The 18,557-nt window shown below is 41.2% G+C and overlaps 1 protein-coding gene across 17 annotated transcripts in view; it reads left to right on the top strand.

Annotated features, from left to right (window-relative positions):
* The window catches only part of ZHX1 (zinc fingers and homeoboxes 1), a 29,648-nt gene extending 11,311 nt beyond the window's left edge, over positions 1-18,337 (top strand). For 5 of the 17 annotated variants that reach the window (XM_075085731.1, XM_075085729.1, XM_075085724.1 and 2 more), the window contains 3 exons: positions 5,907-9,006; positions 9,104-9,983; positions 10,623-18,337. In XM_075085731.1, the coding sequence (XP_074941832.1) occupies positions 6,121-8,742 (2,622 nt within the window). In that variant the 5' untranslated portion in view covers positions 5,907-6,120 and the 3' untranslated portion in view covers positions 8,743-9,006; positions 9,104-9,983; positions 10,623-18,337. Of the gene's footprint in view, positions 1-688; positions 777-5,906; positions 9,984-10,622 lie in introns of those variants that run through there. The other 12 variants (XM_075085742.1, XM_075085738.1, XM_075085730.1 and 9 more) reach the window with 12 other exon arrangements.
* Positions 18,338-18,557: the final 220 nt, after the last annotated feature.

Genomic DNA, 18,557 nt, shown 5'->3' with positions numbered 1-18,557 from the left:
GAGGGATGATTAGAGAATGAGTCGGGCTATCTAGCAAAGGAGACCATCTGTAGGACTGCTGCTTTGGTCTCTGAAGAAGCTGAAAGGTGTCTGGGGACACGAACTCCAGGAAGTGAAAGGAAGGTCTTGTCCTTCCAGTACTCGACTAGGGCCTGGGAAAATGAAGGTCTCTAGAAATTTTTCATCTGGGGAAAGAAAAATGCAGATTGAAGTAGAACGGAACATTTTGTGAAATCACGCCTTTGCCAGATTGTTTTATTTTAAAGAAGGAAATCCCAGGAGAATAAAACCTTTTGTTTTGATGTTTTAAAGAGAAACTTTTTTGATAAACGAAAACTAATAAATTTTTACTATCCTATTTTCCTAAATCCAATATGAAACATTTTGGTGGTTGAATTAAATGTTTATTCAACCCAAAACACATTTAAAAATTTATTCAGGTCAATAATTTATTTCTTCCTCCTTTCCTTTTTCTGTGTAACAGCACAGCCAGCAAAACAAAACAGCTGTAACTATGCAAAAAGTATCCCTCACTCTGCTGCCATTTTAGTTGGTGTGATAAGCATTTATGTGAGTCTGATATTCTTGAAATCAGAATTAATCATGCAGAGATGTCTGATGTTAGAAGTACTGAGTGCTCACGATTTGAATTGAACACTTTAGATGTCAAAAACACCCCTGCCTATGCGAGGTTTAGCTGCCAAGGTGACCGGATCGTGTAGAAAAGACATGCTCATGTGACTGAGGAGCAGAGACACGCACCGTATATGTTAAAGGTACTGCTTCATCAGTGTACCCATGATTAAGTACTTGTCACGTTTTATCCGTAGCTTCTATATGATCAGATGTAAAAACTGTTTATGGCTTCATGTTTCAAAACCAGTGGCACAAGTTACTGTGCTCACTGTAGAAGTACCTGGGGAATATTTTGTAAGACAAGGATAACCTAGTTCATTTAGTGTTCAGTTCTGGCCTGAAATTCTGAAGTTTATGTTGATGGAACCTGCTTGTAACCCATTAAAACCAGTGGGGATAGGAGGTAACTGAGAAGGTCTGGTCCCAGGCTCCTTTCAGCCTCTGCTGGGCTTTGTGTTGGATTCCTGGTGCTCCAGCACAGGTGTGGCTTTGGCATACCCTGAAGCTGTGTGTGGACAGGCAGTACTGTAGCTTCTGGTACATGCCTCCCTCATCTCAAATTGTAATGCAGCAAGGACCCTAAGCATGCCCTTATCTTTGTGGCACACGTGAAGTCCTGCTGAAATCAGTTGGGCAAGTTTCATTCCTGTGTTGCATTAGAACCAGACCTCATTTTAGAACAGGAATCAAATGTGAATATTGCAGGATTTAGATAGACATTTGTCTCTATGTTGGAGTCATAAGCAGTAATGCCCTCTGAACCTTACAGATAATGAACAACTGAAGAAAATGGCACTATAAAATAGTGTCCTTCACCCTTCTTGCTGAGAGGCAGCACAGATCAGAGCAGATTAGCCTATGCTGAGCTCTCTGCAGAATAGTTTTTGACATGGATACATCTATTCTGAATAAATGGTAAGAGTTAGAAGGAGGCTAAACAAAGGACCAATAGTTGCATATTGTCATGGATTAATCAGAAGCTATAAGTAGAAGACAAAACAATGCTTTCTGTGTTGAGAGAGATTGTAGGCAATTTGTAATCTAGGTGATTTTAAGAGTTAAGCAGTTTCAATTACTTCATCTTCTCCTGAGCCACCCTGTTTGTGCATATTCTTCAAATCACATTATTTGGGTTTGTATTTTTTGTTGGCACGCTTTTCCTGCATGCTGGATGTAAGTGACATACAGCAAGCTGGGTGAAATGCCTTTTCATAAAGCATACAAACTGAACACACAGTGAACGCTTTCTGTAATCTCATTTATTTTCTTGCTGCATCAGCTACTCCTGTTTGGGGGAGGGAGGGAAGAGGTGGGTACAAATCTGTGCTAGAAACAGGTTCTTATACGTGTCTTCTGCTATCAACCCTTTGTCTTGAAGGTTTGTTCCTGCATTTAGAAAGCATTTATATGTAACTTTATCCAAATCTGCTATAGAGACAACTTTAAATGTTGAATTCCACTCTGGAATAAATCTGTCTTAGTAGAATTATTAATGAATTGGGATTATTAACTGTTTATGATCTGTTTCTGAAGAACAGTGTCCTCAGCAATTGCCTGTTCAAAGATACAATAAAAGATCCGGGACCTTCAAAAAAGTATGCCTGCACTTTTTAATGTTCCTGGAAAAATGTCAGGTTCATGGGCTGTTTTTGCTAGGAATATCAATTGTATAAAAATCTGAGGTAAAATTGCAGAAGGTGATTGCAGTGATTACAGTCTTGAGAGATAAAAGTACAACTAATTTGAAGTTTTTCCTCCAGATTTTTTCATTGAAAAATGCTGCTTTTGACACAAAGCAAACACCTGGAATATTGCATTACAAATCAAATTGCACGATATAATTTCAATATTAACAGCAAGGGATAAAAAACCAGTCCAGATAAAAGTAGAAAATCTTAACCAATATTAAGTCACGTATTTGACCCTAAAGCATGTAAGGGACAAGCCAAAGCAATCTCAGAACCATTAGTGATGATCTTCAGTAATTCATGGAGAATGGGGGGAGGTCTCAGCGGACTTGAGACAGGCAAACATAATACGCAGTCTTAAATGAGGGACAGGCATGAGCAGAGGAGAGTGCAAAGGGAATCACAGGTCAGTTAACGGGATCTTTGTTCCCAGGATGATACAGGAAGAATTTACTAAAAATCAGCCTGTAAGAACCTAGAGAATTGTCACAGGGTTCTTAAAAAGGTGGATTTGTCAAAACTAGACCATGTCAAGTCAATCTGACTTCATTTTTTGCTGGAGTAATTGGCCTACTGGAACGGAATGTTGCAAACCCTACTGAAGTCAAGATACATGGCAAGGTCCCGCATGGCATTCGTTTAAGCAGGACAGGAGAGGTGTTTTAGAGGAACTGAAGTACAAGGGTGATGTATAATTGGTTTGATAAACTGCTGAAGTGTGAGTTTTCATAATCCCCTGGTAAACTGAGAGAGCATGTCAGGCAGGGTGCTACAGACAGAGTAATCCCATTACCACCAAGGGGAAGGGAATGGAGGTTTCTGTGAAGTCTGTAGAGGAAAGATGACTGTGAAGGGTTGCAAGCATTTTGCTTTGCGGAGATCCTAGTGAATGCTGCATTAGCTCTTTATAGCCCTGAATTAAACAGGGTTTTGATATCAACATCCTTTAAAAAAAAAAATCTTGCATAGTGTAGCCAGAAGAGTGTAGATGCAGCTTTCTTTTTTCTGAGACCTGCCTGCATCAAAGAAACATGTTGCTCGGTTGGTGAACAGTGGAGAGGTAGGATAACCTGCCTGTGTACCGTGAGCGAAACTGAACCACAGCAGAGATGTGATACAGAGATTTAGCTAAAAGGCTGCAGGTGATGCAACTGCACGTGGACCTGTAGGCTCACAGACACCACAAACACTATTGGGTAAATGAGGGGACTGGAGAAAAACACTTACTGATTTGTTGGACGGATTTCCCATTTTATTCGTTATCTCTAGCCTTATCTCGAGCATGCTCCAGCACTGCGTGTCAGGTCAAACGTTGCTTTCACTTGCGCCCTGTGCCATCCCAGAATGGGACCCTCAGCAAGCCCTTAAGCTCACTCTGCTGCCCTGCGTATAGATCCTATGTGCTGTGCTAGGGATGAGGCACTGCAGAGTACTGCAGTCACTTTTTCAAACTGCAACTTCAGTCAGCCAAACCAGCTGCTAAATAGCTTTTGAAAATGGGCATTTCTGGCATTTCTGAAATTTTAACTTGGGATCGCAGAAGGATTAGGTAATACCACCCAGCTCTTCCCCAAGAGCATTGCTCAACATGGAGTCTTGGCAGTTGTCTGTCTTTTGTGAAGAGCCCTCTAGCCCCACAGAGAAGCAGTACGGTTAATAATGCTCTACCTCTCATCCCCCAGGACACTCAGACAAATGGATCCATTTAGCTTTGCTTCATGGTTCTCTCACTGCAAAGATAAATGAGATGGCCTGCAATACATACTTTGTATATACATTAAAATAAATATCTTTTACACTTCTGTGCAGTTTTACAGACTGCCAGCATTAACTTGTGGAAGAAGGGTATCTTTCAACTTCAGTACTATTAAATAATTGTCATCCTTGAATGATGATTACCCAAGATTTATTGAGCATTGTCAGTGTCTTTAATGCCGTGTAACCATACCTGTGGCGTAAAAAGCCTATCATATCAGGCTGTGCACTTTGGACGTAGGCACAGAAGTGGTGCAGAGGGTGACTGTTAAAAACATTTAGGGAGGATTTTTATGAAGAAGTGAGGTGAGGCACACAGTTTGAAAAACAGAGCTTATGGAGCAGTGCTGGGTGGCAGCTGTGGATGAACACTTTAGTCTTTTGCCTAAAGAAAAAATGTGAAGCTAAGGATTAATTGTCTTCCTATCCACAGCCCCTGCCTTACCATAATCAAAAAGAAAGAATCAAAAAGAAAGAATCGGGTTATTTTATGGTGAAAAATAGTATTTCCTTTCTCCTTCTCATTTCTTGTAACTGCCTTTCTTCCTTTTACACTGTTCTTTTTCCTTTAAGACTTTGTTGCGAAGAAAGCTGGCCTTCTGTTTTCAACCTGTTACGTGCTGTTCCCTTTCTAAACCTTCTGAAATAGCTTTCGAGTATTGCCGTGAACTTGAGCATGCCCCTGCTTTGGGAAGTAGATGATGTTCCACTGTCTAAAAATTCATGTACCTATGGGATTTCTGGTATGAGAAATCAGTGTCTGATTTTATTTCAAGAAGAAAACTATTACAGAGTTTATATAACCCTCTGCAGAAGTTTGTGCATCATTTCCAGCAGACTAGTTGTGGTCCCTGTAGGACAAAACTCACTCCAGTCAGTGCTATTTAAGATAGTATTTATTCTCTGAGTTTCAGTAGGCCTCAAATTTATTTGGGGGTACTTTTGTTCTTCTTAGAAATGGACAAGGAATTCTGAACAGAAAATACATAATTTTGCCTGGTTTCTGCTTGCTATATCAATCTTTAATGCTTTGTCTCTCTGGTACAGTTCACCCAATCAATCATGTCTCTGTTAATGCATAGGGGCATGAAAACAGATTTTAGTTAATTGCCATGTGCTAGCAATCAACTTCTATTGGTTTGGGATTGGTCTTCAATTGGAGAATGACATTTGGGGAGCTAGGATGAAGGGATAGTCATCTTTTGTCTGTCAAAATGCCTTAAGAAGGCATTGTTTTACCTGTTTTCAGGCTTGGGAGAAAGGCCCTGCGTATGCTCATGCTTGCATATATAATGCAGTAGAAAAACACTCCAAACCTGCCTTTTCTGGGACCCTTCACAACCTCTGATATAAAAGACATGATGGAGTCAGCAGTGAAGGTGTCATTCTGGGGTCAAGCTTGTGATAGGAAGCTTGTGATAGGAGGGACGTGAGCTCACAGGGCGGTCAAGAGAAGTTGCCATTGCATAGGCAAAGCAGTCCAAAGGCAAGACTGCAAAAATCACGTAGGACAACCAACCTCAGCATTGTGCCAAGAAAAAGGCTTCTGAAGAAAGGGAGACAGTCAGAAAGTTACCTTTCACTGCATTGCCTTTCACTGCATTGACATGAACTAAAATAAATTTCAGCCTGTAATAAGTGGATTGGATTTTGCCTTTCTTAGTTTAGCTTTTAGTATCTCTTTTTGGAATGGGTCTGCCGGTTTCAGGGGATGAACAGTGGCAGATTGAACCCCAAAGGACTTGAATTACCTTAAGCCAAAATATGTAGCAGAATAGAAGTTACTCTTTGAATTGAACTAATTCCACTGTCTCTTCTTTGCTACAGGTGGTGGATGTGGACTTTAAAACAGTGTGTCTCAACATTTCATCCTCAACTATCTATTTTTAGTCTGATTGCACTACAAAAGAAAAGCTGCTAATGGGATAAATGTTGAGACTTTACAAGAACTGACTTGAAGTACCGAAAGCCATTATTAACCAAGAAGAGCTTGAAGCTAAGTCTGTATCTTACTAGTCAGTAACACTTTCACACAACAGGCATGGCAAGTAAACGAAAATCAACAACACCGTGCATGGTCTTAGCCAACGAGCAGGATCCGGATCTAGAAATGGTATCAGACTTGGAGGAAGGACCACCTGTACTCGCACCAGCAGATAACCCTACAGCAGAGAGTGTAACCAGTGATGAGGATGTTCATGAGTATGTGGATTCAGACAATCAGAAAAATACAAATAAAGTAGAAGGTGGTTATGAGTGTAAATACTGTACTTTTCAAACTCCAGATCTCAATATGTTTACTTTCCACGTGGATTCAGAACATCCCAATGTAGTATTAAATTCATCCTATGTTTGTGTAGAATGCAATTTCCTTACCAAAAGATACGATGCTCTCTCAGAACATAATTTGAAGTACCACCCTGGAGAGGAGAACTTTAAATTGACTATGGTGAAACGTAATAATCAGACAATCTTTGAACAAACAGTAAACGATCTCACTTTTGATGGGAGTTTTGTTAGGGAAGAAAACGCTGAACAGGCCAACTCTTCTGAGGTCCCCTCATCAGGGATCTCAATTAGCAAAACTCCTATTATGAAAATGATGAAAAACAAAACTGAGACTAAACGTATCGCTGTTTTCCACAATGTGGTTGATGACATTCCTGGTGAAGAAAAGGGAACTGAAAATGAGCCAAACTCCGAAGAAGTAGCAGAAAACCCACCACCATCAGTTTCTGAGTCAAAAGCGAGCCATTCAGTTTGCAGTGCAGCAGATGTGGCTAGCGCGGTAGTGACTCCAGCACCGGTGCTTCAGCCTGGGGTGGCACAGGTTATAACAGCTGTTACAGCTCCACAGAACTCAAACCTGATTCCAAAAGTCCTAATACCTGTAAATAGCATTCCAGCCTATAATACTGCTTTGGATAACAATCCTCTTTTGCTTAACACCTACAACAAATTCCCATATCCAACCATGTCAGAAATCACTGTTCTTTCCACTCAAGCTAAGTACACAGAGGAACAGATTAAAATATGGTTTTCTGCCCAGCGTCTGAAACATGGTGTGAGCTGGACACCGGAGGAAGTGGAGGAAGCAAGGAGGAAACAATTTAATGGCACAGTGCATACGGTACCACAGACAATTACCGTTATTCCAGCACACATTTCTGCCGCTAGCAATGGTTTACCTTCAATTTTACAGACGTGCCAAATAGTTGGTCAGCCAGGACTTGTTCTCACTCAAGTTGCGGGTGCAAATACGTTACCAGTAACAGCCCCAATAGCTTTGACTGTAGCGGGAGTCCCAAACCAAACACAGTTACAGAAGAGTCAGATTCACACTGCTCAGCCTATTGCAGAAACCAAACAAGTAGCTGCTGTTCCAGCCCCTCAGCCTATCAAAAATGAATCCACGCTGATGAATCCTGACTCCTTCAGCATCCGAGCAAAAAAAACTAAGGAACAACTGGCAGAATTGAAAGTCAGCTACCTTAAAAATCAGTTTCCCCAAGATTCAGAAATTGTTAGACTTATGAAAATAACGGGTCTGACTAAAGGAGAGATCAAAAAGTGGTTCAGTGATACACGCTACAATCAGAGAAACTCAAAGAATAATCATGGGATTCATCTCAACAGTGATTCATGCGCCACTATTGTTATTGATTCAAGCGACGAAATGAATGAGTCCCCAACGGGAGTCACTCCACAGAGCAAGTCATCATGGAGTGCTTTTCCTGATTTCACCCCACAGAAATTCAAAGAGAAGACTGCTGAACAGCTGCAAGTCCTCCAAGCAAGTTTTCTTAATAACCCTGTCCTTACTGATGAAGAGATGAATAGGTTAAGAGCCCAAACCAAACTGACCAGGAGGGAGATTGATGCCTGGTTTACAGAAAGAAGGAAATCAAATGTCTTAAAAGAAGAGGGGGCTGACTTGAATGAGAGCAGTGCTGGTGGCTCTAAAGAAGAGGCTGGAGAAACATCTGTGGGAGATGGAGCAGCAGGAGCAAAATCAGGGTGTTCCACTTCAAGCAAAATAGGCAAAAAATCACCAGAGCAGTTGCACATGCTTAAAAGTTCCTTTGTCCGTACTCAGTGGCCATCTCCACAAGAATACAACAAGCTGGCAGAAGAAACTGGGCTCCCAAGATCAGAAATTGTGAGCTGGTTTGGAGATACTCGCTATGCCTGGAAAAATGGTGGATTGAAATGGTATTATTATTACCAGAGTGCCAATGCAAACAGTCTGAATGGCCAAGGCTTTACAAGGAAGAGAGGGAGAGGAAGACCAAAAGGGAGGGGGAGAGGGAGGCCTCGGGGGAGGCCCCGGGGAAGCAAGAGGTTAAATTGCTGGGACAGAGGTGTGTCTGTCATAAAATTCAAAACTGGAACAGCAATCCTGAAGGACTACTATATGAAGCACAAATTCCTTAATGAGCAAGACCTTGATGAACTGGTAGCCAAATCTCACATGGGATACGAGCAGGTCAGAGAGTGGTTTGCAGAAAGACAGAGAAGATTAGAACTTGGAATAGAGCTGTTTGATGAGAATGAGGAAGAAGATGAAATGCTGGAAGATCAGGAAGATGAGGAAGAAACAGATGATAGTGATACTTGGGAACCCCCCCGACATGTTAAGCGTAAACTTTCAAAATCAGATTGATGTGCAATTCAAGATTTGGAGGCCAAAAATTAGTTTTGATGTTACGGTGAAGAGCCAAATGATTTTTCATGGCCTTCAGTTCAACAAGCACCTGCTTAGCATCTTCCTTCCATCTAAAAGAGCGTGGGCAAGATGCTACCTTTGCAGGCAGCAGCTATTTGCTTCCTTGCTACAAGAGATGGACATCCTCATGCCTTGCCTAGGACATGGGGTTATAAATCAGATCCAGTTCGGCTCCTCCTCTTCCACATTACTGATGGGAAGGTTCATGTTCATCATCCACGTGACTGCTTCTCAATATTTGATTGCCTTATGTTGTTTAATTCCAAAAAAATACTGACACACTTTTTCGTTGATGTAGGAGAACATTGCCTGCTCATGAAGGAGGAAAACACAAAAACCTAAGATGTCGTTTTGCAAACATCACTTCACCTGAAAGGTTTCAAGGCCTGGGTTTATTTCTTAAGGAAAGAGTTGAAAACAAAAGAGAAGGGGAAAAGTGAGACAAAGGAATCAATGAACCTAGGGGTGAGGATTGCTTGGTTTAAGAAAATAAGGTGATATTGGCACCTTTTGCGTATCTTCAGAGTATTTTGGGTTTACAGAACTTGTGCTGAAATATTCCTTGTTGATAATTATGAGCTAACTGAATGAGTCTAATGCTAGAAGATGCTTTTCGTTACATTTAATCAATGTATCCTACATAAATTTAATTTAAATGCCTGACAGACTTGATGCAGTTGATAGTAACATTTGTTTTTAGCTTGTGCATTCTTTCATTGTTGGAAATGGTAAGAAAAGTACATATATTTCTAGCTAAAAAGAATAATTTCTTGAAATCTTACACTGAATTTTAAGGTAAATGTGAGGCAGAAGCTGCCGAGAAGTCCTTCAGAGATGCTTAGGGGTTTGTAAGAATACAGAGATACAGAGACGAAAAGCGTCTTCGGGTACTAGTAAGAAAGGTTTTCACGTAAGTTGTGGCAATGACATGATGTTTAATTCTGAAACAAGATGAAGTTATGTGGCTTTTAGATGCTTAGGAATGATAAACATGCTAGTGTTTAGTTGTTCTTCAGCGATAGCCCAGTTGAATGATATGTGTGCAAGTTTAACTTAAATTCATCATATCGGATTGAGCTTGCCACTGTGCTGTTGTTCTTAGGGCTGCTGGGTGAACGCACTTATTTTTAGAGGTGGTTTGATCTACCTGAACTGAACTCCAGAAATAGTTTAATTTGGTATGTAACATCTCCATCTTGCATAAGTGTCTTTAAAACGGGGGGGGGGGGAGCTATTTAAGACATTGAAATCTTAGTAGAGTTTGAATTACCAGTTTAAAAACAATGGGTCAAGTTCACGGAAGTTAGTGTGGTAGATGTCTGGCATCCTAGAGAACTGGTTCTCCGGGGAAGAGCAGTTTATGTTCTTGCTACTGTCGGTCTGCACTTTTTAGGGATAAGTTACTTTATATTTAGATGTCAAAAGATGATGATGAATTGGTGCTGCTGTTGCCAGCATTGTCTGCTTTTACACTGGCACTAGCAGAAAGGATACTAGCAATCTCCTTTTGCACATCTGTCAGCATCTTCTCTGTAGGCTTCTGCATCTGCTGACCAATGAGAGGCAGATTAGTGTAGAGCGAATATGTCCTCATGTTTCCACTTTTCCAGGAACCTAATCTGGAATTACTCTTTCTTCCTCACTGTGATAACTGTCAAAAAGACCAAGAAAGTCCTTTAAGTCATGATTTTCTGAAGCAGAGGAGTTAACATTTAGATCTGTTTTCATACCTCATTGTGGGTGAAACCAGGTCAAAGCAAGAAAGGGAATAACGTTTGACCAAAAAAAAAATAGTGTTAACTCATCTTCCTCTTTAGACACTTGTAGCTGCCCTGCTGCTCCTGGATTGAACAGGCTGCCTGAGCTGCAGGAGGATGTTCTGTGTGAAAGCCATTTACCAGGGTGAGCTCTTCTGACTGTTTGAGATTGCTGGAAAGAAAAAGGCAACAGCTTTTGGTGTGTGACACTAATTTGACGGTGAAACTATTTCCTGGCTTCCAAGACTCAAATCGGTGAGGCACAAAGTGGCCAGCAGTGCTAGAGAGGACTAGCCAAGAATCTTCCAGTTTAACTCTGGGGTGGGGGAGAAGCAAAACCATGTTGTCAGCGTATGTAATTGGAGTGTTTATGACTCTGGATGTGAGGTGGTGTAAGAGAGATCGGGATCTGGCCTTTTCAGCATTGACTGCTACATGTGGCTGGGAGGTGTTCTTATTTGGCTGGTAGTGGTATGGATGAGGCTGTTGTAGATGCCAGCAGACATAAGAAAGACTCACATTAGCATCAAGCTCCGCTGGGAATACAGGGTCAAAAATCTGCTTGTTGAGTCGGAAAGGACAAAGCTAGTATGGAAAGAGATGCTATTTTTAAGTTTCCAAAAATATTAAAGCAAATCCTTAAAATCCTTGGGAATATGCCTCTAACAAGCAAAATCTGGAGTTGCCTTAATCCTTAAGGTTGTCCCAGAATTAATTTCCTTTCAAATAAAAAAACCCCAAAACTGCATCCAAGCAACCTGTCCAAATAAACATCTCCAGTTTTTTGTTAGTGGACACTGCATTTAGGTGAGCATTAAATCTGACCTTCTTTAAAAGATTGGAAAAAATAAAGAGCCATGTTAATTATACAATTAAACTGGGAAATTTTCCATTTTGGCAGTGTTCTGTTAAATAATGCTCAGCTACAATGGCAGGCCTTAGCACATCTGGTCTGAAAAACACAGGAAGAGGAAATACATTGTTTATCAGACTAAATATAGATGGATTGGACGTCTTCTTTCAGTAAAATGGTCAGAGATGGTGGCTGAGGTATACTGGGCTGGATTCTCAGTTGCTGTAGATATTACAGTTCCATGTATTCCAGTGGTTGTAATAGTATTTACATCCTATTGAGGAACATTGTCTCTTTATAGAATATAAAATTCAAATTAAACCATATGCTGTCGGTCAGCTAATGAGAGATGCAGGGTCCCCACATTTCCTTTGGGCTACACATATGTTGTAAGCCTTTCACTTGTGCCAAGGATGAGAAAAATCTGAGGGGGTTCAGCCTGAAGACAGCAGTTATGCATCCATTATTGCTCATAATCTGTCTCTGATTTCTGTTATTTCTGTTTGAACAAGCAGAGTCCATTAATTACCAGTTTATTTCATGTTTACAGCATGTGTATACTTGCACTGCATACTGGGAGAGGGGGAGACTCCTTCTGGAGGCCTCCCGCATCAGGACTGACAGGAGAAGCATTGGAAAGAGCTGTCAGCACGTTGGTCTGTTTTATCTGTGAATTGTGGTTGTGGCTGGTGGGAGCTCAAAGCTACTGGTAACAATGGTTTAGCCTAGATTAATCTCATCTAACCTTAGGCTGCTGACCTCCTTACCTAGGTGCCCAAGGCACACTATATAGTCACCTGAGAGAAACAGAAATCACCTGGCAGGTGGAGGGGCTAGGGCGCCTTCTCATTCTACCAATTCCATACAGGAAACTTCCTGAACCTCAAGTGTCTTAATTTGTGACGAATCTGAGCATTGCTGTACTCAGCAGCAGCATGCCCTACAGCCTGGCTCCCTCTTGTAGTTTATGCACACCTGCAAGGTGTTTTGGAAGTCACTTGGACTGAGCCCCATTGACAGCGGGGAGGGAAGGGGCAAGAAAGTACGTCTACCCCGGGGTGAGTGTCCACGTGGGGTTTTGTTGATTTCCCTGCTCAGTGAAAAACTGTGTGTAGATGAGCCTGTAGTATGTTTTCTGTATTTTTGTGGAGCTTCACCTCTTAGGTTTGTGCTAGTTATGAGCCAGGCTTCAGTGATTGTCATTGACAGGGAGATGAAGAAACTCTTTGATCTTGCTCAGATCTTACCTCTGGGTAGCTGGTTTGTTCTCAGTCTTCGCTAGGACCACTGCTTCAGAGTTCAGCTGTGAGCATCAGTTCCTTTAGAGCTAAGGTAGAGCTTTCCTCTTCATCTGCTGTTTCTGCCAGGAGTACCTGATCTGATGATGCTAGTGACTGCTGTCTCTTGAATTCAGCTAAAGAAAAAATAAAGATAATACTGTCCCAGAATGGAGAGGGAAAAGAGCTAAAAGCAAGCAAGCAGTGTCACAGTTGGGTGGGGCATCCAGTGTCACTGCATCATGCTGCTTCATGGCATGTTTTGCTCTTGCTTCAGAGTACGATGAAAGAGCACAGTTCCACCTTAAATAGTGCTGTCTTCCCAGTATCAACCTCTTAATGACCCCAAGGTTGGTGTTTGTTATAAAAAGAAAGTCAGACCTATTCCTCCCTGGAGGTTCAAATGAACTAACGGAGTGCTGGCTTGTAAGAAGCAGAAAGAAAGGAAAATGCAGAAACTTGAAGGCTCTTGACTTTTGCTTGCCCTGCAGAATTCATTTACCTGGAAGTTGATAAGCAAAACAAGTTTTACTCTTGCCGTTCTGACAGAACAAGTATTGCAAGCACTCATTTTTAGCACATAGAAATCTCTGCTTTGTTTTGAAAGCAAAGGAGAGGAAAGATGCCTAGTACCTCACGATGGGAACTTAGTGGGTTATATCGAATAAACTACAGTAAATGAGGCCGTTCCCTTTTTTAACCTTCTCCAGTACTATTTTAAAAACTGCTTTTTCATGACATATGCAATATGCTGTCCGTAACTTTGATTATTGGGAGCGAAATGTCTGCACATGACATGAAATAATTTTTCTAATGCATGATTTGCTGACTTTGGGCAAAAGCCTGTTTTCTTCCTGCTCGCCAAAGAGCTTTTGAGGCAGGCAAATGCAGTCCCTTCTCTTCCACAGAGCGGAGTAGGCTCTTCTGGAGCCCATACAAAGTGATTCATGGCCTTATGCAGTCCCGGTAGGCCAGAAAGCCCAAAGATGCAGACGCTCTTTTCCTCCCCCATACTCCTCTGAAATGAGAGCACAGCAGTAACTCTGACAACTAGTCTCTGGCTGCTGAGTAACCAAGCTGTAGTTTAAGGTGGGGAGCATTTTCCCTTTTGCACTTAACGGAGTACTGTGTATTCAGGCTGGATGTCAGTATTTGCTTCTGTAAATATGACAGTATTGATTTGCATCCTCCACCCGAGTCTTGTATCTGTCTATATTCATATCTCCCAAGGAGAGAAGATAATCTTTAAGCTTCTGTGATATTAACTATCCCTGCCCAAACCTGAATGCACAAAAACAGTGCAATGAAATATAGCTACGTTCTTTGATTTAATTTATTTTTTCTTGGAAAATAATTTCGCTTACATTCAGTAGTAATGAAAAGATAGTACCAATGATCAGAGAGCAGTAAAACTGTTGAGAGTTGTTCAAAATGCCTCAGATGATGGTGTAAATTAGGGATGGGAAAGGTAGCAGAGGGCTCTGTTCCCTGCACTGAACAGTGCTGGGTTGCACCTGCAGTTTCCATCAAGCTTGTGATATCCTCAGATAAGTAGATTTACCAAGTAGCATGACACAAACTTATTGGGTCAAGTTACTTGAGGTTTGGTGATGTATTAAAATTCTGTAGGAAAAGATTTTAAAATGAAAGTTGTAACAGAAAGTGAAAAACCCCCTCAATAGCTACTTATACACACTCAGTAGCTCAAATTTCTGTATCATTTTCCCACTTAATAAAAGGAGATTTTGAAGCACAGGTGGGTTACAGATGCTTTTTTCAAGTTTAATGATATGAGCTTTTGGGGGTTTTTCTCCTTCTGCGGTGAAGAGCATCTGCACTTTTTCAGTGGATAGTCATTGCAAAACCGACTTACACAACTTCGTAAAGCATAGAGTGGGTAACTGCGGGTCCCGTAGCACTTTTCATTAATTAAGATGGGATTCGTCTGATTGCACGTTGATGTCTGCGTTTCAGCGGGACACCGTAGCTAGTCAGAATGCCTAAGGAATGCAAGCCTGCTCATCCAACATGCCTGGAGTTGGTCAGACGAACTGCACCCTAAGCTCCGGTGACTGTTACATGTGGCTTGCAGGCGGACGCTGACACTACAGACGTCTGAAATCAGGCGAGATGGATCTTCGCCTGGGAGCGTGCTGGCTGGATTGCAGCACTGGTCTTTGCGTTGTGGTTAGCAATGGTACTTACCTCCGCTTCCGACTTCATGCTTGGTGGGAAGTGTGAGGCGTTTGTTTGGTTTTTTTTTTTCTTTTATTCTAGAGCAGGTAGCACTACAGAGGTGGATAAAGTAACTGATCCTTGGTTGTTTTACTGTGGCATAAAAATGATTTGGGGTTTCTCAAGTGTTTTAGAGATAAGGTTACTATATGAACATTGGACTGTGCATAACTTAGAATGCGTTAAGACACATAATATTTGTGTCCCATAGGATCAAAGTATTTTCTTATGCTTATTCAATACTAGATACATATCATGAAACTTCCCCTAAAGAATCTGCCAGAATGACAGAAGATTGAAGTCTTCATCTGTGATACGAAATGGTCAACCACAAGAGCTCCGTTATGATTTTGAAATGTTCCCCCCACCTCCAGTTCCAGCTTACAAAAATGTTTCCAATTTTGCATAGTTGGCTATCTGCATGTATGCTTACAGTGTGTACAGAAATGCACTAAAATGAGTTGCCCTACCTGGGAAGGCTTTATATTGTATAGAAAATGTGGCACTAGGTACTGCTCTTCAAGTGCACAGGAGAGTTAACAGGTGTCAATCTCGTTTACAGAAATGATGGCGCTTTGCAATTTTCTATAATATATTGCAATATATTTAAACGTCCTGTTTGACATGTGAAATGAAATTAAGTTAATGCGTTGTTATATATTTGAAGTATGAGGAAGACGATTCACTAACGACCAGCAAGGTTTTTAGAAGGTGTCCAGTATGTAGCCGTCTGTGTGATCTGTCTGGTGTATGTGATGTTAAAGGAAGCAACAATACTGTCACTGTTTAGAATGAAGAGTTTCTTTTGAATGATGCAATAGCTTACAGTGTCTTTCCTTTGTAGCTGCCCAATGTGGTGAAGGGGAAGCAATTCTTGAAAAAGTTCAAGAAAACTGGTTAACTGTGAATGGGCCTAATCTTTCGTGAAACCAAGAAAATTTTTGGACACACACAGGACTTGAATACTCAAAAGGATTGGAACTTAGTGTTGTGCCAAAGTTAAACTACTGCAGTTGGCAGAAGTTCTGCACTGTAAATAGAAGACTGATTAAAAGACAGCTTGTAAAAAAAAAAAAAAAAAAAAAAATCAAATTTTAATACAGTACATTTTTATTCTGATACATGATGGAAACATTCTGTTTTAGACCTTTTTTGAAGAGGCTTCAGTGACCACTAGATTTTTGTCCTCTTATATTTTGTTTGGCCTAATACTATATGTTTTAGTAAGATGGGCTTTATTGCCTGTGTTCTTTGATATGTGATTAAGCTTATAGCTTTGAGTGACCAAACATTTTACAGAGTAAAAGTTCTTAGAAACAGTATAACATAACTGATATTTCTGTGTCTTATTTATCAGGCTCTGCACAAACTTGGAAAATTGTGCTGGACTTGTACAACTCATATATGGGAACGCAGCATACTTCTGGATATTACAAAGCCTTTGTGGCAGTACGGATCTTGTCTTTGGATTTATTTTTGTTATTTTTTTGAGGCAAAGAGACGAATGGATGCTGCTGTAAAATATTTGTAATATTGCCATTATTGCTTTCTGTAGCAATTACTGCTTTTGCTTCAACAGATAAAGAAAGAAAATCAGAGATAGAAAAATCCTAAAAGACGCTGGTAGAAGAAGGGGTCATGTGGGAACTTCTGAAAATAAACTTTGTACCAAAAATTTGAAAACAGAAATAATGGAATAAACGTCTCCTTACTGAGTGCGTGTGGTTTTAAGAGGTGGTGTGGAAGCTGTGTCTGTATGAAAGTGTCACAGACCAGATCTTCCGAAATGGTGTGGTTTGTTTTTTTTTTTTTCCTTTTACACAAAACTGAATTTCACCAATTCCTCAGATGCATTGAATTTGGAGAACTGGCTTGGCTGAACAGCCAGCGTGAGGTCAGCTTCACGTGCGAGTCAGTGCAGCTGCTTGTTGCTGAACTGTTCTGCTGTGTCAGCAGGCCAGGGACATTCACGTGGTTTTTCTCATTTAAGGCAGATGCTCTTTATTTTTGCATTTAAAATATGTGGGGTGGGAAGACATGGGGTGAGTAGGAACTCCCTCCCCGCTGAAGTCCCTGTCAGTTGGATATCGTGCTTTGTGGCTGCTTTTAACATGTGCCTTTTCCTCAGAGAACGGTCCAAGATGAGCACTCTCTGTTGAGCTCTGCATCTCTCTGGCGAGCCTGACTTGCCGTCGCTCACAGAAGCTCCCCACCAGAGGTAGTGCCACCATCTTGCATCGGCGTGACTCGTCACACCTGTCTACTTCAACTGTTGCACTGCAGTCGGAGGGGCTCGAGACCTGCTTTTCCCTGCAGGACCCAGCATCGTGCCTGCAGACCTGTCCCCACCTGAGAAAAAGATGTTTAAGGCAACAGAACCGTTCCTGTGCTGTAGCTTATGTCAATCCCAAAAAACTACGTCCCTCGCTGAAGTAGTGACCTATGCACAGGCCTGGAGATGAGCGCTAGTAGTCAGTTCAGCTTGGTGTTTGGCCAAATAGTTTTACTTGGTTCGGTGAAAAAAGGGGGGGAAAAAAAGGAAAGAATGCTTATTCAAAAATCTGTCAGCTAATGAGGGAGTTATGAAAAGCCCTGGATTATGCACACAGTCACCTTTTTTTAAACAGTTACCTTTTTTGTTTACAGTGTTATCAGTGATTCCAAAATGCTGCAATTCAGTCGATATTTTCACAACAGACCAGCTGGCCTTGTGGGTTGTTTCCCCTCTCCCAGCCTTGTCTTCCCAGCCCCTTCCAACTTCCATTTGTTTTTGTAACAATACTGTCAACTACTATTTTTAAGAATTTAAAATGCCAAGCCACTTTGTGCACTGCCTTATTTTTCTTTTTATGCCAGAAAGTCCCCCCTAGAATGATGTTAAATTATTCCCTGTGGGCTTGGCATTGCTTTGAAATACTGCTGGTGGTGGTCTTCAGTCTGTTGGATGGTGGTTTCTAACATATTTGATTGTTAAATGACTTGTTGCACTTCAAATACTGTAAAATGAAACCTTTGAATATATTTATATGTTTCTACTGCTATAATGTTGAACTGTTAGCATTGTGACTAATTCCTCTCCCATATGTGTTTCTTTACAGGCTCAGTGCTGAGCTGATGTTTATTACCTTAAAATATTTATTTGGTAGAAGAAAGAAAAGACGGAAAAAGGGAATGAAAGTGCGTGTCGCACCTAGTTGATTTGTGTCTTTGGGTGAAAATAAAGGTCAGTGTTGGCAGTAATTCTCCTCTTAGTGATTTTCGGTTTTCCTAAATGAAAGCCAAATAGGAAAAAACATAATTGCAGTGAAGCCTGTCTTAAGGGACCAACATGGAAGAGGGCCCACAAAATAGCCTCTAATAATGACGTGTTCTGAACTGAAGGAGACGGTACAAATAAAATTGCAATTGTAACTGCTCTTGATCCTGCAGCTTCGTTCCAGCAACTGGCCAGAGCCTCCCGGTGAGGTCCAGTTGCAAGGACTTCCATGCAGGCATCTCATCCAGCATCCACCAAGTGCCGAAACAAGGCCCATAGAAGCCCTGTGATGGAAGTGGTTCATAATTTGTCTTAGTAACACCACAGAGGTAAAAACTCATTGCTGATGTATGTTTTCTGGTGTTCTTTGCAAG

This window comes from Phalacrocorax aristotelis, chromosome 2 (genome assembly GCF_949628215.1).
Source record: "Phalacrocorax aristotelis chromosome 2, bGulAri2.1, whole genome shotgun sequence".
Classification (NCBI taxonomy): Eukaryota; Metazoa; Chordata; class Aves; order Suliformes; family Phalacrocoracidae; genus Phalacrocorax; species Phalacrocorax aristotelis.
Note: the sequence above shows the minus strand (reverse complement) of the source record. Positions and strands in the feature narration are given on the sequence as shown.